General features: G+C 46.7%; 1 protein-coding gene across 1 annotated transcript in view; it reads left to right on the top strand.

The window, feature by feature from the left end:
- Window positions 1-23,225, top strand: part of JAKMIP3 (Janus kinase and microtubule interacting protein 3) — a 166,285-nt gene that overhangs the window by 112,866 nt on the left and 30,194 nt on the right. Inside the window, exon 5 of the mRNA XM_077126428.1 lies at window positions 1,058-1,555. Within this exon, the coding sequence (XP_076982543.1) occupies window positions 1,058-1,555 (498 nt within the window). The remainder of the gene's footprint in view (window positions 1-1,057; window positions 1,556-23,225) is intronic.

Here is a 23,225-nt window from a genome sequence, read left to right on the forward strand (position 1 = left end):
TTCGACATCATCTGCAGAGAAAGCCAAGCTGCTTAGGCTTGCTTCCTTGTTTTGCCCAGAATGCCGTAACACGCAGGCGCAAACCCCCATTATCTGGGCGACGAAACAGGGTCCGAGGGGAAGGAGCTGGGGGAGGCCCCCAGCCGGGAGGGCAGCCCCCGGCCACCCGCCCCCACGCCCGGGACTGACCAGGGAGTGGCCTCCACGTGGGCCCATCACTGGAGGGGACAGGGTCAGGTCCCTGCACCCTGTTCCTGGGTGAGCAGCAGGACAGACTTCTGGGGCCCTGTAGGTGGACAATCGCTGTGTCTCGGTGAGTCCTCTGGGCCCCGAGGGTCTCACCGCCAGGTCCTGGGTCTCAGCAGTAGGGCTGGGTTCCAGGGTTTTTAAACAGGAAACTTTCTTTTTAGAGCAGTTTTAGGTTTACAAAAGAAATTCATGGAAAGTACAGAGATTTCCACATCTTTCCCCCCAACACACACACATACACACATTTCCGTAATTATTAACAGCTTGCATTCGTGTGGTGTCTTTATTACAATTGATAAGCCCATATTGATGTACTTGGAGTAACCAAAGTCTATGGCGTTTTTTTGTTTTTTTTTTTTGTCAACGTGAAGAAACCTTAGGTAAGTCCAGGGCTCTGTTTCTAGTAGACATTTTGAGGGGAAATTTCAGAATGGAAGATAGCTCCAAGGAAAAAAGAAAGAGCCCCCTTCCCGAATTATCCCCAGGTTTTGAGAGTGGTGAAGTGGCAGATTCACAACCTGCCTCTGTCCCAGGGCTTGGGGGGGGTGCCAGGGTGACAGCTCACGGACTGGCCTCTGTCCCCAGGCTTGACGGGCACCGCAGAGGCAGCTCCCCACGGGCTTCTGTCTCTGGTTTTGGCGCTGTGGCGGCAGCTCCCCACGGGTCTCTGTCCCAGGTTTTGGAGCCGCAGCTGCAGCTCCCCACGGGCCTCTGTCCCCAGTTTTGGCGCCGTGGCGGCAGCGCCGACCTCTGTCCCGGGTTTCTGAGGCCCCGCGGCGGCAGCCCTGACCTCTGCCCTCTGTTGCAGGTGAGCCGGGCGGAGCGGGAGAAGAACCAGGAGCTCAGGCAGGTCCGGGAGCACGAGCAGCACAAGAGCGCGGTGCTGGTCACGGAGCTGAAGACCAAGCTGCACGAGGAGAAGATGAAGGAGCTGCAGGCCGTGCGCGAGGTGCTGCTGCGGCAGCACGAGGCCGAGCTGCTGCGCGTGATCAAGATCAAGGACAACGAGAACCAGCGGCTGCAGGCCCTGCTCAGCGCCGTGCGCGACGGGGCGCCGGACAGGGTGAAGACGGTGCTGTTCTCTGAGGCCAAGGAGGAGGCCAAGAAGGGGTTCGAGGCGGAGAAGACCAGGATGCAGCAGGAGATCTCCGAGCTCAAGGGCGCCAAGAGGCAGGTGGAGGAGGCCCTGACGCTGGTCACGCAGGCTGACAAGGTCAAGGCGGCCGAGATCCGGAGCGTGTACCACCTCCACCAGGAGGAGATCTCCAGGATCAAGAAGGAGTGCGAGCGGGAGATCCGCAGGCTGGTACGTGGCGCGGGGCGGGCTGGCGGCGCGGGCGGAGCGGGCGCCCCGGGTCCTCCGCCTGGCCGTGTCTCCCCAGCACATCATCCCTACCGGGGGTTGGGGGCTCTAGAGAGGCAAGACTGCTAGAAGGGGGGGCTTTCAGATCAAGGAGGGAGTCCGGGGGACGGGCAGAGCCCTCCCTTCTGCCCTGCTCTGCCAACACCGTGGCCGCCCTTCCCTTTCTACTTTGGGTTACAAGAAACCTGCAGTCACCATTCCCCGATAGCGTTTGGGAAAGGCTTCCTGCCTCGTAGACCCCCGGGTTAAATTTAAAACCAGGCCTGAGTCGCAGTGTGGTCTTTCTGTTGGCGCCCCACGATGACACACTGACAGACCAAGGGTTCCGCAGAGCCTGAGAAGCTCAGAGGACCCAGAAGACCCCCGAGGCGGCCCCGAAGGGTCCCGCCCCTGCGTGCTGCGTGGGAAACCCCTCTCCTTAGGTTGGACAGAGGAAATTGGCATCTTTGTAGGTCAAAACTGGTCAAATGTTGGCGGCTTCGTGTGCTTCCTCCTGCAGTTCCTGAGGCCCAGCGGACCCATGGCAGGCACTAGCGAAGTCAGGCTCTCGGAGGCCAGTGTTAGAAAGCGGAGAGCTCTGTCAGGGATCATGAGCCATGGAGCCCATTCTTCTTTCCGCGGGAACTGTGGGCAGTGGAGCCTGGCTTCACACCGTGCCCCCCGACCTGGGCCTTGCCAAGGCCCCCCTCGGAATGCCTGGGCATGAAGCACCCCCCTGGGATGCAGCCGTCTCTGCCGCTCACAGGAGTGCCCGGGGCAGCCGTGCTCTCCCTGCTTCCCTGGGCGCCTGGGTGGCAGAGCGCAGCCCACAGCCCTGCCGCTGAGCCCACCGCTCCGAAGGGGAGAGCCGAGCATTGTGACCTGACGGCACCATGTGCACATGCTGGGTGCCCCCAAACAGTCCTAATCTGGGGGTCTCTCTGCTCCCGAGTATTCCCTGTTCCAACCTCCCCCCTCCAACTCTCCCCCCATTCTTGAGCCTGGCGTTAGCGTCCCCCTAGCTACCCGGAGATCTGGTCTAAGACCCCAGCCTACTCCCAAGAACTGGCTTCCTGCTGGGGGAGTGAGCAGGAGAGGGACGAAGTGGGCTGGGGGCGTTCTGGGAGGGGAGGAGAAGGGCACCTAGTTTCCCAGGACCCCTCTCGGGCCTTCGTGGACATCCTGCTGGTAATAGAGGAATGTGACCGTGTTTTCATAACCAAAGGCTTAGAACAAAAAAGGGCAGTTCTCTGCCACCCCCACTCCGCCCCTGATTGGAGCCCGAGAGGTGATGATGTCATTACAACTCCTCTAGCTGATTCTTTTGGATCTTCTACAATTTTTTTAAATATGCTTGAACATCTATTTCGCGACTCTTCAGTTTTAGGTAGGTCTGTGTCCACCACACAGACCTCCAAGGCCCGCCAACTCTTTACGATTATGTGGGCCAGACCTCAGCAGGGGTCAGGTCGTGGAGGGGAGGGTCGCCAAGGTGGGCGCCATGAAGGGAAGCCTACAGCCTGGGAAGGGACCGCAAGGACCACCCTGGGGGCCAGGTTGGGGGTGGTCCAGGCCTAACAAGAAGGGAGGGGGCAGTGCTGTGGGGGTGGGGGGAGGAGCTCAGCCGAGGGCCCCGGGGGCCAAGTCTGGGCCTCACCCCCCAGCACTCATGATTTCCCCTCCCCCTCCTTGGCCAAACCCAACCAGAGCCAGGAAGCCAGGGCGAAGGGAGGGCAGATCTAGGAGGCCAAGAGAAAATGTCTCAGGGAAACTTCCCGTGGGACCCGAATATGCATCTTTCTTTAATCACTGCCAGGTGAATGTAACTCACAAAAGAATCACAAGACCTTCCTGACCTCACGGCCTTCCTTGTACACTTTTCTGCTTTCCCTGGAATTATTTAATGTTTTCATTTACTTCACCTTCTAAATGCGGGTCACTAACTCACCCCGAACTTTCTGAGAGAAGGGTAAAATCTCCTCTCAGTACGGTCAAAACCATGACGCATCCTGCCAGCTTACCCTTCAGGGGACAGGCTTCGTGGAGCAGCCACCCCTCCTGGACTGGTTTCTCCCTAAATCTGCTGCACGGCTGGACACCCCGATTTCCCCTGGTGGTCCTCAGGGGATCCCCGCCCCTCGCTCTTGTGTTAGAGCCCCCCCGAATCTTCCCCCTTTTTATTTGTATTTCTCATTTTAGTGGAGCATGTTCTCCAGTAGCTTCCTGAGTAAAGGCTGGATATGAGATTAATTTTTCTGAGCTCTTGTTTGTCTGATATGTTTTCTTCGGACTTCACACTGATGTTTTGACTGGGTAAGGAAGTTTAGTTTGGAAAAGTTTCCATCAGGAATTTGAAGGCATTGCTGGCTTCCAGTGTTGCTGTGAGACGCCTGAGAACATTGGGGTTTGTGAGCTCCAACGTGGCCCTGTCTCTCTACGCTCCTCTGATCCCAGGAGTTGTGGGGTCTTCTCTTCGAGCTGAGGGTTCTGAAATTTTATTGCGATGTACTTTTTTTTTTTTTTTTAGCATGTGCAGGCTCTGGGAATCGAACCCGGGTCTCCGACATGGCAGGCGAGAACTCTTAACATTGAGCAACCTTTGCACCGCCTGTGATGTACTTTGATATGAGTATCTGTTCATCCAGCAAACCAGACAGTCGGGGCCCTTTCCACCCGAAACTCAGGCCCCTCAGCTGTGTAACTTTATTCTGTGTCTTTAACCATTTCCTCCCTTGTGCCCTCCTAGTAGTTAGATGTTGGACATTTGGATAGACTCTAATTTTCTTATTTTTTCCTCTCTAGATCTTTCTCTCCAACCTTGACTTTTAGTTCTATTTTCCAGGAAAGGTCTCAATTTTATCTAGCTTTTTTGTTTAATTTTTAATTTCTGCTAGTATACATTTAATTCTCAAAAAATTATCTTTGTTCTCTAAGTGTCTTTTTTTTTTTTTTTTTTTCCCATTCTCTTCTTCTTCACGGGTGTTCTATCATCTCTTATTTCTCTGAGGATAACAATTCTAGATAGCTGTTTTAAAACGTTTTCTCCTGTTTGTACACAGTCTTTGTGATGGCAGAGTCTCTTTTTGGCTGTTTATTTACTTTGGCCACAGTCTCTCATGTCAGAGGAGCCTGTGAAGGCGTCCCCCGCCGTTTGGGCCCCTGGCTCGGGCAGCCGAGAGGAAGCTGTGTGTGCAGGCCTGTGCTTGTGGGCTGGGGACTTGATTTTAATGAACTTTTAGAAATGATGTCATTTTCTTCGCAACTTTTTTTCTGTCATCTTAGGTGAGTCAGTTTAGCCACATAGGAATTCAATCACTGCAGTAAGACAAGAGAAGGAAATTAAAGGCATCAGATTGGAAAGGAAAATTTAAAATAGTCTTTTTTTCACAAACAACATGATCCTGTATATAGAAAGTCCTAGAGAATACTCAGAAAACTACTGGAACTAATAAAGTTCAGTAAGTTTTCAGAATACAAGATCAATTTACCAATATTTACTGTGTTTTTATACACTGGCAGTAAACAGTCTGAAAGGAAGTTTTCAAACATTTGTTCATAATAGTATAAAACGATTAAGATAGCAAGGCATAAATTTCACCAAATAAGTATAAGACTTGTACATTGAAAACTACAAAATATTGCTGAGAGAAATTAATGGATATTTAAATAAATGGAGAGATGTTTCATTTTCATTGATTGGAAGCCTCACTATTATGAAGATGGCAGTTCTTCCCAAACTGATATGAAGGTTAAACACAATGCCTATCAAAAAATTTTTTCAGGCATGAACAAGTTGATCCTAAAGTTTATATAAAAATGCAGAGAACTCAGAATACCAAAAACAATTTTTAAAAAGAAGAACAGAGCTGGAAGACTTATCTTTCACAATTTCAAAGCATAGTAACCATTCATATGCCTAAGGACAGACCTACAGATCAACGGAGCAGAATTAAGACCCCAGAAATAGACCCTTATATTCGTGGTCAACTGACTTCTGACAAGGGAGCCAAGGCAACTCAACGGGGAAAGGATAGTATTTTCAGCAAATGGTGCTGGGACAGTTGGTTATCCATGTGCAAAAAGATGAATTTAGACTCTTCGTATCACACACCAAAAAAGAAAATAAAAAACCTCAAAATAAATCGTAGACCTAAATGTAAAAGCTAAAATTATAAAATTTCTGAAAGAAAATATAGGAGGGAATCTTTGTGGATGGATTAAACAAAGAGTTTTAGAGGCTACAGCAAAAGTACAATCCAGATAAGAAAACCTTGAAAGGTTGAACTTTTTAAATATTTAAAACTTTTGCACTTCAAAAGGAAAATGAAAAGAGAAGCCACAGACTGGAGGAAAATATTCAGAAATCATATGTCTGGTAAAAGACTTGTACCAGAATATATAATAGCCTCTTAAAATTTAATAATGAGAAGTCAAAACAATCCAATTAAAATATGGGCAGAAGATTTGCACATACATTTCAACAAAGGAGAAATACAAATGACAAATAATGACATGAAAAGATGCTCAACATAATTAGTCTTTAGGAAAATGCAAATCCAAATGGCAGAGAGACACCACATCACATCTGTTTTAGTTTGTAAAAGCTGCTTGAATACAATATACCAGAAATGGAACGGCTTTTAAAAAGGGGACATTATTAAGTTGCAAGTTTACAGTTCTAAGGCCATGAAAACGTCCAAACTAAAGCATCCAGGGAAAGACACCTCGATTCAAGAAAGGTTGACGTGTCCAGAACACCTCTGCCAGCTGGAACGGTGCATGCAATGTCTACTGGCTTTCTCTCCTCATTGCATGAGGCTTTCCCAGGGGCGTTTTCCTTCTTCATCCCCAAAGGTCTCTGGTTGTGTGGGCTCTGTCAGCACTGCTGGCGCTGAGCTTTTTCAAAATGCTTCCCTCTTAAAGGGCTCCAGTAAGCAACCGCACCTCAAATGGGTGGAGACACATCTCCATGGAAACCATCAAAAAACTCCTTCCCAGCAATATAATGAGGATTAAAGAAATGGACTTTTCTGAGGTACACAACAGATTCAAACTGGCACAACATCCAATAGGACATCTGTAATAAAAAAGACAGACGTAAGTGTCGGTGAGGACATGGGGAAACTGGGTCTCTCGTAATTTGCAGTTGGAAATGTGAAATAATGAAGCCGCATTGGACAACAGTTTGACAATTTCTTAAAATGTTAAAACTGAATTTACTGTATGACCCAGCAATTCCACTCCTAGCTATCTACCCAAGAGGAAAAAATCTTGTGTTCACACAACACATGCATGTAAATATTTATAGACACAGTATTCAAAATAGCCCAAAATAGGAGACAATTCAAATGATCATCACTGTTGAATGGATAAATAAAAAGTGGTATGCTCATACAATGGAAAACTATTCAGCAATAAAAAGGAATCAGCTGCTGACATATGCTGTATAAGTAAACCTTGAGAACATTCTGTTCAGTGAAAGGAGTTAATCACGAAAGACCATATATTGTGTAATTCAATTTATATGAAACTTCCTGTAAAGGCAAATCTGTAGAGACGGCGGTTGCCTGGGGATTGGGGACAGAAAAATAGATGGATTGCCAATGCATGTGAAGTATCTTTTGGGGGTGAAGGAAAGGTTCAAAAACTGGATTTGGGTTATGTTTGCCCAACTCTCTAAATTTACTAAATCATTTATGTGTACATTTAAAATGGGTGAAATTTATTATATATAAATTATACCTCAATAAAACTGTTTAAGAATCAGTCTTAAGTGACTAAAAGAAGGGATGCTATGGTTTCTTTCACAAAGCCAAGACAAAGAAACAATTCACATTTCATCTTGAGGAGGGATAGTATCAAAACCTGTCTATCTCTTGGAGATAGACCGAAACCAGCCTGGGTCCAGAATCTTGCACAGGTACCAGTATCCTGCCAAAGAGCAACTGTGCCAGTTTGAAAAGCCATGTTTTAATCCTAATCCCATTTTGTAAAAGCAGCCGTTTCTTCTAATCACTATTCAGTACTGTATGTTTGAAACTTTAATTAGATCATCTCCCTGGAGATGTGACTCAATCAAGAGGGGTCATTAAGCTGGATTAGGTGGAAACGTGTCTCCACTCATTCAGGTGGGTCTTGATTAGTTTATCGGAATCCTATAAAAGAGGAAACATTTTAGAGAAAGCAAGAGATTTGGAGAGAGCAGTGAAGAATGAGAGAGTGCTGCAGAATGACATAACCACAAGAAGCAGAGAGTCCACCAGCCAGAGACCTTTGGAGATGAAGAAGGAAAACATCTCCCAGGAGCTTCATGAAACAGGAAGCCAGAAGAGAAAGCTAGCAGATGACGCCGTGTTCACCTTGTGCCCTTCCAGCTGTGAGGGAAACCCTAGCTGTGTTTGCCATGTGCCTTCTCATTAGAGAGAGAAACCCGAACTTCATTAGCCTTCTTGAACCAAGATATATTCCCCTGGATGCCTTAGATTGGACATTTCTATACACTTGCTTTAATTGGGACATTTTCTTGGCCTTAGAACTATAAACTAGCAACTTATTAAATTTCCCTTTTTAAAAGCCGTTCAGTTTCTGGTATACTGCATTCCAGCAGCTAGCAAACTAGAACACTAACCATGATTATAAGACAGCCTGTGGCTGCCATGGAGAAAATGCAGCCTTTAAGATGGACCCTGGTGACCCCTCCCCTTGAGCTTATTGGCACACTGCCAATGAATAAACATGGCAGAACTGATGGGATATTGTCAGTGCTTTTAGGTTCTAAAAAGGTCTCTCCTGGGCTCTCCCTCTAACAAGCCATTGGCAACAGATAAAGCCATTGACAGAACCAGAATAAAAGATGACCCATATGTGGAAACTGTCAAGGTATGTTCAAACTAAAGAGAGAGATATTGAAATATGTTAAAGAATTTAATGGAAAAGGTGAACATGCATGAATAGATATGGAAGTTCAGGAGAGAAAAGGAAACTATAAGAAGAGTAAAAAAGTAATTGCTAGGGTGCACAGGTGGTTCACAGGTAGAATGCTTGCTTACTTTCCATGTGGAGACCCAGGTTTGATTCCTGGACCATGCACCCAAAAAATAAAAAATAAATGGTAAAGATAAGCAAGGTGAATTTCTTCAATGGCTCAACACAGCTAAGGAAAGACTCAGTGAAGTTGAATGTAAGTAAATAGAAATTTTCCCAAATTGAAATACAAAACAACACCAAAAAATGGAGTGGGGGATAAAATCTCAGCATCTAAGAGTTGTGGGATAATATCAAATGATCTAATGTGTAATTGGAATCCAAGAAAGAGAAGAGAAAGAAAACAGAACAAAAGAAAATATTTGAAAAGATAAAGGCTGAGACTTTTTCCATAAATATTCAAAGACATTAAACCACATATCCAAGAAGCTCAGTGAATCATAAGCAGGATATATCCCAACAACAAGAAAAGCAATCATAGACCTGGGTTCACCATAGTACAAAGTTCAACACAGTACCTGATGAAAATCAAAGATAAAGAGAAAATCTCAAAGGCAGCCAGAGATAAAAGAAACATTATACAGGGAAGAGCAAATAGAACCCTCAGAGCAGACTTCTCATCAGAAAACATGCAAGCCAAAAAAAAATGTATAAACATCTTTAAAGTACTGGGAAAAAATCAGTTAATCCATGAATTCTATAACCAGTGAAAATACCTTTCAGAAATGAAAGTGAAATAAATATATTTTTAGACAAATAAAAAGAGAGAGAATCTGTTGCTAGTAGATCTGCACTATAAGTTGTGTTAGAGGAGGTTACTCTGGAGGAATGACTATTTACCAGACAGAATCTTGACTTAAATGAAGTGAAAAGCACTAGAATTGTGAAAAATTATAGTAAGTATAAAGTATTGTTTTTCTTGTTTATACAATTCAAAAGATAATTGGCAATCTAAACTAAAAATGGTCGCATTGTATTATGGAGTGTAAACGTACATAAAAATATGACATCAGCTGTGCAATGGAAAGCGAAAGGAATTGGAAGTAGACTCTTCTAAGTCTGTTATGTATACACGGCACATTGTTTGAAAGCAGATTGCGATGAGCAGAATAAGCATATTGTAAACTCCAGGAAACTCTTTTTTAAAAGGAGAGATAACTAATAAGCCAATGATGAGAGTGAATAGAATTATTTTTAAAAATACACAATGCAGCCAAAAGCTGGGAAGATAAGAAGAAAAATGGGGGAGAAGAATGGATTGAAAAGCAGAAAACAACTAAAAAGATGGTAGATGTAAAATTAACCTTGTCAATAATTACATTAAATGAAAGTGGTATAAATACTTATATTAAAAGGCATTGATGGTTAGCTTTGATGAAAAAGCAAGACCAAACTACTGTCTACAGAAAATACTTTAAATTTAAAGACATAAATAGGTAAAAAATAAAAGGATGCAAAATGATAAAGCATGTAAACCCAATTCAAAGAAAAACTATATTGGTATTGAACACGGCAGACTTTGGAAGGAGGAATCCTGCTGGGATAAAGAGGGACTTGACATAAGCATAAAGGGCCAATGTGCCAAGAAGATGTAACAATGTAACAATTCTCAATATATATGTTCCGAATAATAGAAGTTTAAAATGCAACAAGCAAACCTAACAGAACTTAGAGAAAAACTAAACTGTTAGTCTAGGCGCAGGTTTCAACACCTTCTCTCCGTAATCAGTAGAACAGTAGACAGAAAGTACGGCAATGGAAACGTGCACAGCACAACCAACCACACTGACATTTATACAACAGTCACCCAGAAACACATGATAGGCATTCTCTTCCAGTGCACGTGGGACTCGGGGTTGGAACACAGCCTTGACAAGTGTAAAAGAATTTAAATTTTATAAAGTGTGCTCTCTAACCACAACAGAAATAACATAGAAATCAGTAATGAAAAGATAAATGGGAAATCCCCAAATGCTTTAATATTATGTAATACTTCCGAGTAAGAGCAAGTCACAAGAGAAGCCAGAAAAAATCTTGAATTGAATGACAGTGAAAACACACAACATATCAAACTTTGTGGAATGCAGCTGAAATAGGGCTTAAAGGGACTGTATAGCATTTCGTTCTTTATGAATGCCAGCTGGAGATTCTGGTGGTTTTCCAGCCACGATGCTGGCCAGCTTCTAAATCCTGGGCGCTGTGGTGTTGGGGGCAGCTCAGCCTCGCTGGGCTGGGACGGAGCCGGCGGCCGGGGCACAAGGAAATGTGTGTTGGAGGGAGTGGCGGCTCGTCGTGGGCCCTTTCCCCATTGACATCGTCCCTCAGGTGCCGTCCCTGCTGGACTCTAGACCCCGGTGTGAGCACGGGCGCCATGCCCCGGGGAGGGCAGGCTGCAGCCGAGGGGGACACGGCTCAGGGCTCCTGCCACAACCTGGCCCAGCATGCAGAGCCGAGGCGCAGGCAGGCCGACCCCGGGGAGGCGAGTGGACATGCCCGGAGTAGGGACTGTCCACGCCAACGGGGAGAACCCGCCATGAGTGGCCGGTCCCAGGTCAGGTCTGGAAAGGCTGGGGGGGAGGGGGGAAGAGCACAAGCCGGTCAGTGGAGGGGGAGTTGGGAGAGAGAGTAAGAGGGTGGGTGGGGGCTGGGGAGACAGGTGAGGGAGGCGGGGGTGGGTGAGCAAGTCCCTGGACATTCCCATTTCACCCTGCGAGAGGTGCTGGGCCCTTTGCTCCCCTGGGGTCACCTCCCCACAGACCAGCTGTGGCCCTGGGCCCAGAACTCATCTCCGGCTCCCAGGGCTCTGCCTCTTCTGGGCAGCGCAGGCCCTGCACCTCCAACTGGCTGTGCTTTGCCCCCGCTTGGCCCCCACCCGGGAGCAGGGACCCCACGTGCTTTGCTGAGTGGATTTCGATGAGCAGCGGCTGCGTTGCAAAGAGCTGACAGCCTCCGGCCAGGGGCGCGGAGCAGGGTGCCAAGGGGGCGGCCGTGACCACCTCGGGGACCCCAGCAGGCACCTGGCTGTCCGGGGTTTGCCGAGAGCACGGAGGGGTCAGCAGGGCTGGGAGAGGCCGAGCAGGAGGGCAGGAGGTGGCCCCGGGGCCAGGCTGGGGGCTTAAGGCCCCAAGTGAGGGGCGCAGGCCCAGAGGTGGGGTGCCCTGAGGGTGGGGGGCACAGAATACCAGAAGGAAGCCCCAAAGACAGACAGACCTGCAGCCCCCACCACAGCAGGGTGGGCAGGGCTCCCAGGGGTGAGAGCCAGCCAGGCTGCTGCTGGAGTCTAGGGCTCCATCCAGAGGGGCTGGACCTGTGGGAGCAGAGAGGGATCTGCACCACCCACTAGGAATCCCCCAGGGTCAGGGAGTGGCCTCCTGGCGCCCGGGCCCTGGGGTCATCACAGCCCCAGCGCCCCTAGGTTGGGGGAGGCTCTGAGCCCAGGCCGCCCCCCACCCCCACCCCCAGGGCTCCTGGCAAGCCCACCCCACTGATTTGCTGGGCTGGATTTTCAGGGAAAGTGAAAGTAGAGTGACCATGAGTCGCCCATGTCCGGCTATGCTGGGCTGGGCCTCGTCTTGGCCTCTGGCCCTGCTCCTGGGGTGTCTCCACCCCACCCCACCCCACCCCGGTCCCTACCTGCGGGAACATCTTCTGGGGCCGAGCCACGCAGCCCTGTGTGAGGTCAGTTCTGGGAGACATGTTTGTCGCACAGCAGCCACTTCACTCATAAACATGCTACTAAAATGCAGGCTCTGGCATTAATAAAAATTCTATATATCCAAGGAAGTACAGGCAAAGAGCTGTGTCCACGTTCTCATAAAAATCCGTGCTTTCCCCACCAGTCCCTCCTGTCCAGTCGCGGATGGCCAGGTGGGGCGGGACGCTCTTAGCGGGCAGCACGGAGCCGCGTGAAGGTACTGGGAGGGTCGGAGCAGCTGGGGGTGGGGGGCAGCGGTCCCTGCCACCTCCCAGGGGTGTGTGCTCAGGCCAGCGTGTGCCTCCCCCGCCGTGGGCAACGGGCAGTGGGCCGCCAAAACGGCATCATCAAATGCAGACACTTGGCTGGTGCTAAAGGGACCCACGGAGAGTCCAGCCGCCACAGGGGGTTACTGGGCCACCCAGGATGCCCCGGCCACCCCTAGAGAAGCCCACGCTGAGCTGGGACGCCTGGCAAGCTTTTGAAAATCATGAGCTTTCAAACATCTCGCTGCGCAGGCCCATTACATCAGCCTCTCTGCAGAGGGAAACCTGTTCACCTGTGTTTGTTTTTCTATCCTTTTCATAAGAACCAGGGAATAACATCTATACAATAAAGGACACACACCGTAGGGAAAATCTCGATGGATTTTGAAACATGTTCACCCCGTAGACACCCTGAGAGGAAGACATGGGCAGTCCAGGACCCGTCCACTCCCACACGTGTTCCTTTCCATCGACTGCTTTTACCTGTCCTAGAGCAGCACGTGACTGCACAACGCATGCGGTGGGCTGATCCCTTCTGCTGAAGAGTGCCTGGGTTGTTTGCGGTGTTTGGCTGCTGTGACAGTCCTCTCTGTCTTTGGTGGACATACCCTCATTTCTCCCAGGTGTGGCCACGTAGGGGACCTGCTGTCTCGTGGTAGGAGAGGCCACCAGACGGTTGTCTAAAGGTGAAATCGGTGCCCAAACTGCCTCAGTGTAGGAGGTCCAGGCCACTGGCCTCCTCGCCCACCTCCGTATCGTTACTTTCCAATGCCACAGCCAGAGGCTCGCCAGTCAGGTGACCAAGTGAACTTCATCTTTCCTAAAGCTCCAGTTCCCATCATTTGCCCATTTTTAAATCGGGGTGTTTTTCCTCTCTTTAACGGTATTTATAAATTCTTCCGCATTCTCAGCACAAGCTCTCCGTCCTTGGTCTGCCCTGTCTTGTGGGCACCTACTGTCTGTGGCTAGCCCCAGCGTTTCTTACAGTGTCTTTGAAGAGCAGAGGTCAGGTCTGGGGCTAGCTAAGTCCAATCTGTCGACTTCTTTCACGGGCCGTTTGTGTTCTGATTAAAAAAACTTTTGGAAGATATTCTCTTACATCGTCCAGACACTGGACTGTTCTTCTCTTTATGTTTAACTCCAGGATCCATGTTAGATTTTCTCTAACTTCTCTCATCAATGCTTTGTAATTTTCCGTGCAGCAGGCTTGCATATCTTTTATACTTATTCCTAAAAATTTGATCTTTTATTTTATTGTAAATTGCATTGCTTTTTAAAACTTTTAAATACCGTTTCCAATTTTTTTTGTGCCAGTACATAGAAATACAATGGACTTTTTTTTTATACTGACCCTGCATCTTGCAGCCTTGCTAAATTCACTTATTAATTCTAATAATTTGTAGATTCTTTTAAATTTCCTGTGTGCATGGTCATGTCATCTGTGACCAAACACAGCTTCATTCTTACTTTCCAATCTTATGCCTTTTATTTCTTTTTCTTGCCTCCATGCACTGGCTAAGGTCTCCAGTAAAATTTTGAACAAAAGTGTTGATAGTCTTAGATCCCTTAGCATGGTCCACCTTGGAGTGAAAACATCCGCTATTTCCCCACAGAGTATTATGTTAACTGTAGATTTTTGTTAAGACTCCTTAACAGATTAAGAAAATTCCCCATTGCTCCTAATTTACCAAGAATTTTTATCATAAATGGGTAGCATATATTTTTTCTGAAAATATTGAGATGATTGTATTATTTTTCTTTATCTTATTGGTGAGGTGGATTATATTAATTTATTTTCAAATGTAAAACCAGCCTTACCTTTTTGGAATAAATTGTATTTATTTATGGCATATCATCCTTTTTATATAGTACTGGATTTAGGACTGGTTTTTCCTTTCTTGTAATGTCCTTGCTAGGTGTTGTGATCAAGGTTTTGGTTTCTTCATAAAATGATTTCAGAGTTATTTCCTGTATCTGCCTTCATCGAGTTTGTTTCATGTTAGCATCATTTCTTCTTAAGTATTTGGAAGAATTTGGCACTGAAGCCATTCAGGTCTGGAGTTTCTCTGTGTTCTTAATATTGAATTCAGTAGCTACAATAAATTATGGATTCAGTGGCTGCAGTATTTTCTACTTCTTATGTTGAGTTTGGTAAAATGGATTCTCCAAGGAATTTGTCAAAAGTTATTTTCAGACGTATTGATATTGAAACTCTCATTATGCCCTAATATTATGATGTCTGCAGGCTCTGTAATGATGTACCCTTTTTATTCCTGTTATTTGCAATTTGTGTTCTCTCTGTTGTTCTCTCTTGCTCTCTCTCTGTCTCTTAAGCTATAAATTTTAGTATTATTCTATCAGTATTTATACTGAACATTTAAATGCATCCTTAAACTACCTCACTGCATCAGGAACTAGGACTGTTGCCCTACCCCGTGCCTGGCGATCCTTACCCAGTAACGTCCGGCTCCGGGCGGGCTCTCCTCACGTGCGCCCTCGGGTCGCGCATCTGCTCCTGCAGCGTGGACCTTGCTCGGCATCTGGAGTGGTTTTACTGTTGGCTGCACTGAAGACCAACCCCTCCGCCGTGCCTGGAGCCAGGGGTCCCGGGCACCAGTATTCCCAGGCCTCTTGGGGCCCCCATGTGGCACTGGGCTCCCCATTCTCCTTGCAGACTCCCCAGTGGTGGGGCCGAGGCCTCCTGTCTCTAGTGCAGCCCGCCAAAGAGTGGATTCCCAGCACGCAACACATGGGGCGTCGGGAGGGGATGAGCTTGGGCCCATCTTGGTCCGAAATGTCCTGCTTCTCTCTGTCCACAGGCTCTCAGGCCCGATGTGGGGTGTGGGGTGTGGGGTGGCGGGACTTGGTGCTGTGTGTCTGCCTCCATCCCCTCCAGGGCCTCTGCTCTGGACACCACCGGACAGCTCAGGCCCTGTCCCTCGTCTGGGTGCATTCTCGTCCCTTCCCGCCAGCCCGTCGTGGTGGGGTGATGGCGCCCTCCTTCTCTCATCAACGCCTGTGTCCTTTCCCGGAGCCCTTCTGCAGGGAGGCTGAGGCCCGTGTCCTTTCCCTCACCACGAGCACGTGCCCTGGCGCGCCGCAGCCTCTGACCGGAGCCGCTGTTGCATGCACGCGCTTCCGCCGGCCCTGGAGGGGAGGCCACTCCCTCTGGGGGTGACTGCTGCCCCAGCCTGGGAAGGTATCCTGCTGCATCAGGACACCTTAGCAGACCAGGGCGCCCTCCCTGCAAGGGCCCTCGCTGTAGGCTGGCGGTCACCGCTGGTGCCTCAGGCTCCTTGGCAGCCCAGCTGGAAGCAGCCAGAGCTGTGAGTGACCCCCAGGGTGGGGTTTGTAAGGGGAGGAGCACTGGGATGGGTCTCGCTGGCCCTCATAGGTTGCTGCTGAGGGACAGGGTTTAGATGGTGCCCACATGCTCCCTAGTCAGCAGGGCACGGGGAGCAGGCAGGTGCCCAGGCTGCCTCTAGAGCCTCTAGTTCTGGGCATCGGGGGCTCTGCCTGTCCCGGCGGTTCTGATGCCGATGTCCGGTGGCCGCAGCCTGAGATGTGCCCCGGAGGGGAAGCTGGGAGCTGGGAGAGGTCTCCCCTGGGTGTCCTTGGAGTCAGGTCCTGCCCTGAACACTTCCCGGGCCTCCTCTAGGCTGGACCTCCTGCCCTGGCGGGACCGAAGCCGCCTCAGTCCCGTGTGGCCCATGCGGCGGCTCTGAGGCAGAGGCCTTGTGCCCCAGTGACCCTGGCGCTGCAGGGTCGGCCGCCCCCGGCACGCGTCCTTACGGAAGCCCCTCTCCAGGGAACCGCTGCCCGGGGGGTCCCAGGGTCCTGGGGTCCTGGGCCGAGCCGACTCAGCTCCGGAACGCAAAGCTGAGCACCTGGAATCGTGCACCAGGAGCGCTTTCTCCATGGGCCCCTCTGTGCACGCTGTCTTCTTCTGTGTGCCTGGCTGGGCCCTGGCCCTGCCCAGCTGGGCGGCGCAGCTGTCAGGCAGAGGTGGGCGTTGGCCCTGGGGGCTTCACCTTCCCAGAGACAAATGTGGGGAAAGCTCCTGGGGACGGAAGGGGTCATGGCCAGTGCGCTGCCCAGGGGCCCTGACTGAAGGTAGGTGACCTGGAGGCCTTGTGTGACCCAAGGCAGGGAGAGAGCTGGAAGGATGCTCCTGAGCGGGGAGGGGGGGGGGTGCAGCTGCAGAGGGCCATGGGCCCAGAATTTGGGAGTAAGGGGCTAGTGTGGGGGACAGGGGACAGCAGGGGGGCTGGGGTTGTCGAGGCAGCTCCTAGGGGGAGGGAACTCTGGGGCAAGGGCAGGGGCAGCTCCTGTGGGGGCAGAACGGGTCTGCAATCTCATTCCTTAGGCTCAGGGAAGACTTCAGTGGGTGTTTAAGCCGGGGCAGTGATAAGGTCTGAGCTCCAAAGCTGGCACAGCCGGTCATGAAGAGAGCCACCTAGCTGGGGGTCAGCATTGGGGTCAGCAGTGGCCCAGGTGCAGGAGGGGGGGTACAGGTGACCTGGGACCCCAGATTTAGCACTGAAAGTCCCACTTCCAGCAGCTGGGGTGATGGCTGGGGTGTGGGGGGGTGCCATGTGGCCTGGAGGCCATGGACCTCGGGCCTAGGGAGGAGGGGAGCTGCAACCAGGAGGCGGGGCAGCCGTGAGCGCGTGGAGCCCAGACACACAGTCCACGCTCTGCTGTCCACCCTCCAAGGCCGCCCGCGCGGGAAAGAGTTCATTGCCCGGTTGTGCCGTCGTGTGTCCGCACGTCTGTGCCGCCTGCCTGGCCGCTCCGGGCCGGGTGGGGCCGTCAGTTGCCACGCGTGAACCTGGCAGGAAGCCTGAGGACGCCTTCCCCACGGGGGCTGGGGACCCGCCGCTTGCACGCGCACCTTTAGCCCCACCGGAGGCGCGGGACCACTGTCAGAGCCCTGACTTCCCATAGTGGAAACGCTGGTGGCTCCCACTGCGGACGCAGCCTTTCCCCGCGACAGGAGGCCTGGAGGCTGCTGAGACCGCAAGCCCCGCGGGTTCTCTGCTTCAAGTCCAGACAACAGCGTGGTCGCTTGTCCCCGGGCAGAGAAAACGCGCGTGTGAAGTGTGACTCTCGGGCCACGGACCCAGCAGCTTTGCAATTTTTTTTTAATAAGCATTTTTTTTTATTAATTAAAGAAAAAAAGAAATTAACACAACATTTAGAAATCATTCCATTCTACATATGCAATCAGTAATTCTTAACATCATCACATAGATGCATGATCATTTCTTAGTACATTTGCATCGATTTAGGAAAAGAACTAGCAAAACAACATAAAAAGATATAGAATGTTAATATAGAGAAAAAAATAAAAATAATAATAATAGTAAAAAAAAAAGACACAAAAAAACAAACAAACAAACAAACAAAAAAAAACCTATAGCTCAGATGCAGCTTCATTCAGTGTTTTAACATGATTACTTTACAATTAGGTATTATTGTGCTGTCCATTTTAGAGTTTTTGTATCTAGTCCTGTTGCACAGTCTGTATCCCTTCAACTCCAATTACCCATTCTCTTACCCTGTTTCTAACTCCTGCTGGACTCTGTTACCAATGACATATTCCAAGTTTATTCTCGAATGTCCGTTCACATCAGTGGGACCATACAGTATTTGTCCTTTAGTTTTTGGCTAGACTCACTCAGCATAATGTTCTCTAGGTCCATCCATGTTATTACATGTTTCATAAGTTTATTCTGTCTTAAAGCTGCATAATATTCCGTCGTATGTATATACCACAGTTTGTTTAGCCACTCGTCTGTTGATGGACATTTTGGCTGTTTCCATCTCTTTGCAATTGTAAATAATGCTGCTATAAACATTGGTGGCAAATGTCCGTTTGTGTCTTTGCCCTTAAGTCTTTTGAGTAGATACCTAGCAATGGTATTGCTGGGTCGTATGGCAATTCTATATTCAGTTTTTTGAGGAACCGCCAAACTGCCTTCCACAGTGGTTGCACCATTTGACATTCCCACCAACAGTGGATAAGTGTGCCTCTTTCTCCGCATCCTCTCCAGCACTTGTCATTTTCTGTTTTGTTGATAATGGCCATTCTGGTGGGTGTGAGATGATATCTCATTGTGGTTTTGATTTGCATTTCTCTAATGGCCAGGGACATTGAGCATCTCTTCATGTGCCTTTTGGCCATTTGTATTTCCTCTTCTGAGAGGTGTCTGTTGAAGTCTTTTTCCCATTTTGTAATTGGGTTGGCTGTCTTTTTGTTGTTGAGTTGAACAATCTCTTTATAAATTCTGGATACTAGACCTTTATCTGATGTGTCGTTTCCAAATATTGGCTCCCATTGTGTAGGCTGTCTTTCTACTTTCTTGATGAAGTTCTTTGATGCACAAAAGTGTTTAATTTTGAGGAGCTCCCATTTATTTATTTCTTTCTTCAGTGCTCTTGCTTTAGGTTTAAGGTCCATAAAACCGCCTCCAATTATAAGATTCATAAGATATATCCCTACATTTTCCTCTAACTGCTTTATGGTCTTAGACCTAATGTTTAGATCTTTGATCCATTTTGAGTTAACTTTTGTATAGGGTGTGAGATATGGGTCTTCTTTCATTCTTTTACATATGGATATCCAGATCTCTAGGAACCATTTATTGAAGAGACTATTCTGTCCCAGGTGAGTTGGCTTGACTGCCTTATCAAAGATCAAATGTCCATAGATGAGAGGGTCTATATCTGAGCACTCTATTCGATTCCATTTGTCGATATATCTATCTTTATGCCAATACCATGCTGTTTTGACCACTGTGGCTTCATAATATGCCTTAAAGTCCAGCAGCGTGAGACCTCCAGCTTCGTTTTTTTTCCTCAAGATACTTTAGCAATTCGGGGCACCCTGCCCTTCCAGATAAATTTGCTTATTGGTTTTTCTATTTCTGAAAAGTAAGTTGTTGGGATTTTGATTGGTATTGCGTTGAATCTGTAAATCAATTTAGGTAGGATTGACATCTTAACTATATTTAGTCTTCCAGTCCATGAACACAGTATGCCCTTCCATCTATTTAGGTCTTCTGTGATGTCTTTTAACAATTTTTTGTAGTTTTCTTTGTATAGGTTTTTTGTCTCTTTAGTTAAATTTATTCCTAGGTATTTTATTCTTTTAGTTGCAATTGTAAATGGAATTCGTTTCTTGATTTCCCCCTCAGCTTGTTCATTACTAGTGTATAGAAATGCTACAGATTTTTTAATGTTGATCTTGCAACCTGCTAATTTGCTGTACTCATTTATTAGCTCTAGTAGTTTTGTTGTGGATTTTTCCGGGTTTTCGACGTATAGTATCATATCGTCTGCAATCAGTGATAGTTTTACTTCTTCCTTTCCAATTTTGATGCCTTGTATTTCTTTTTCTTGTCTAATTGCTCTGGCTAGAACCTCCAACACAATGTTGAAAAATAGTGGTGATAGTGGACATCCTTGTCTTGTTCCTGATCTTAGGGGGAAAGTTTTCAATTTTTCCCCATTGAGGATGATATTAGCTGTGGGTTTTTCATATATTCTCTCTATCATTTTAAGGAAGTTCCCTTGTATTCCTATCTTTTGAAGTGTTTTCAACAGGAAAGGATGTTGAATCTTGTCAAATGCCTTCTCTGCATAAATTGAGTGATCATGTGATTTTTCTGCTTTGATTTGTTGATATGGTGTATTACATTAATTGATTTTCTTATGTTGAACCATCCTTGCATACCTGGGATGAATCCTAGTTGGTCATGATGTATAATTCTTTTAATGTGTTGTTGGATTCGATTTGCTAGAATTTTATTGAGGATTTTTGCATCTATATTCATTAGAGAGATTGGCCTGTAGTTTTCTTTTTTTGTAATATCTTTGCCTGGTTTTGGTATGAGGGTGATGTTGGCTTCATAGAATGAATTAGGTAGCTTTCCCTCCGTTTCGATTTTTTTGAGGAGTTTGAGGAGAGTTGGTACTAATTCTTTCTGGAATGTTTGATAAAATTCACATGTGAAGCCGTCTGGTCCTGGACTTTTCTTTTTAGGAAGCTTTTGAATGACTGATTCAATTTCTTTACTTGTGATTGGTTTGTTGAGGTCATCTATTTCTTCTTGAGTCAAAGTTGGTTGTTCATGTCTTTCCAGGAACCCATCCATTTCATCTAAATTGTATTTATTAGCGTAAAGTTGTTCATAGTATCCTGTTATTACCTCCTTTATTTCTGTGAGGTCAGTGGTTATTTCTCCTCTTCCATTTCTGATCTTATTTATTTGCATCCTCTCTCTTCTTCTTTTTGTCAATCTTGCTAAGGGCCCATCAATCTTATTGGTTTTCTCATAGAACCAACTTCTGGTCTTATTGATTTTCTCTATTGTTTTCATGTTTTCAATTTCATTTATTTCTGCTCTAATCTTTGTTATTTCTTTCCTTTTGCTTGCTTTGGGGTTAGTTTGCTGTTCTTTCTCCAGTTCTTCCAAGTGGACAGTTAATTCCTGAATTTTTGCCTTTTCTTCTTTTCTGATATAGGCATTTAGGGCAATAAATTTCCCTCTTAGCACTACCTTTGCTGTGTCCCATAGGTTTTGATATGTTGTGTTTTCATTTTCATTCGCCTCTAGTTATTTACTAATTTCTCTTTCAATTTCTTCTTTGACCCACTCGTTGTTTAAGAGTATGTTGTTGAGCCTCCACGTATTTGTGAATTTTCTGGCAATCCATCTATTATTGATTTCCAACTTCATTCCTTTATGATCTGAGAAAGTGTTGTGTATGATTTCAATCTGTTTAAATTTGTTAAGACTTGCTTTGTGACCCAGCATATGGTCTATCTTTGAGAATGATCCATGAGTACCTGAGAAAAAGGTGTATTCTGCTGTTGTGGGATGTAATGTCTTATAAATGTCTGTTAAGTCTAGCTCATTTATAGTAATATTCAGATTCTCTATTTCTTTATTGATCCTCTGTCTAGATGTTCTTTCCATTGATGAGAGTGGTGAATTGAAGTCTCCAACTATTATGGTATATATGTCTATTTCCCTTTTCAGTGTTTGCAGTGTATTCCTCACGTATTTTGGGGCATTCTGGTTCGGTGCATAAATATTTATGATTATTATGTCTTCTTGTTTAATTGTTCCTTTTATTAGTAGACAGTGTCCTTCTTTGTCTCTTTTAACTGTTTTACATTTGAAGTCTAATTTGTTGGATATTAGTATAGCTACTCCTGCTCTTTTCTGGCTGTTATTTGCATGAAATATCTTTTCCCAACCTTTCACTTTCAACCTATGTTTATCTTTGGGTCTAAGATGTGTTTCCTGTAGACAGCATATAGAAGGATCCTGTTTTTTAATCCATTCTGCCAGTCTATGTCTTTTGATTGGGGAATTCAGTCCATTAACATTTAGTGTTATTACTGTTTGGATAATATTTTCCTCTACCATTTTGCCTTTTGTATTATATATATCCTATCTGATTTTCCTTCTTTCTACACTCTTCTCCCTACCTCTCTCTTCTGTCTTTTTGTATCTGACTCTAGTGCTCCCTTTAGTATTTCTTGCAAAGCTGGTCTCTTGGTCACAAATTCTCTCAGTGACTTTTTGTCTGAGAATGTTTTAATTTCTCCCTCATTTTTGAAGGACAATTTTGCTGGATATAGGAGTCTTGGTTGGCAGTTTTTCTCTTTTAGTAACTTAAATATATCATCCCACTGTCTTCTAGCTTCCATGATTTCTGCTGAGAAATCTACACATAGTCTTATTGGGTTTCCCTTGTATGTGATGGATTGCTTCTCTCTCGCTGCTTTCAAGATCCTCTCTTTCTCTTTGACCTCTGACATTCTAACTAGTAAGTGTCTTGGAGAACGCCTATTTGGGTCTAATCTCTTTGGGGTGCACTGCACTTTTTGGATCTGTAGTTTTAGGTCTTTCATAAGAGTTGGGAAGTTTTCAGTGATAATTTCTTCCATTAGTTTTTCTCCTCCTTTTCCCTTCTCTTCTCCTGGGACACCCACAACACGTATATTTGTGCGCTTCATATTGTCATTCAGTTCCTTGATCCCCTGTCAAATTTTTCCATTCTTTTCCCTATAGTTTCTGTTTCTTTTTGGAATTCAGATGTTCCATCCTCCAATTCACTAATTCTAGCTTCTGTCTCTTTAAATCTACCATTGTAGGTATCCATTGTTTTTTCCAGCTTTTCTACTTTTTCCTTCACTCCCATAAGTTCTGTGATTTGTTTTTTCAGATTTTCTATTTCTTCTTTTTGTTCAGCCCATGTCTTCTTCATGTCCTCCCTCAATTTATCGATTTCGTTTTTGAAGAGGTTTTCCATTTCTGTTCGTATATTCAGCATTAGTTGTCTCAGCTCCTGTATCTCATTTGAACTATTGGTTTGTTCCTTTGACTGGGCCATATCTTCAATTTTCTGAGCGTGATCCATTATCTTCTGCTGGCGTCTGGGCATTTAATCAGATTTCCCTGGGTGTAAGACCCCGCAGGTTGAAAGATTTTTCTGTGAAATCTCTGGGCTCTGTTTTTCTTATCCTGCCCAGTAGGTGGCGCTCATCTGTCTGCGGGTCCCACCAGTAAAAGATGCTGTGGCCCCTTTAACTTTGGAAAACTCTCGCTGTAGGGGGGGTTCGCAAGCTGAAGCGGCTTGGGAGAGTGCCAGTCCGAATCTCCCAGCCGGCCCG

This window comes from Tamandua tetradactyla, chromosome 13 (assembly GCF_023851605.1).
Source record: "Tamandua tetradactyla isolate mTamTet1 chromosome 13, mTamTet1.pri, whole genome shotgun sequence".
NCBI classification, from domain to species: Eukaryota; Metazoa; Chordata; class Mammalia; order Pilosa; family Myrmecophagidae; genus Tamandua; species Tamandua tetradactyla.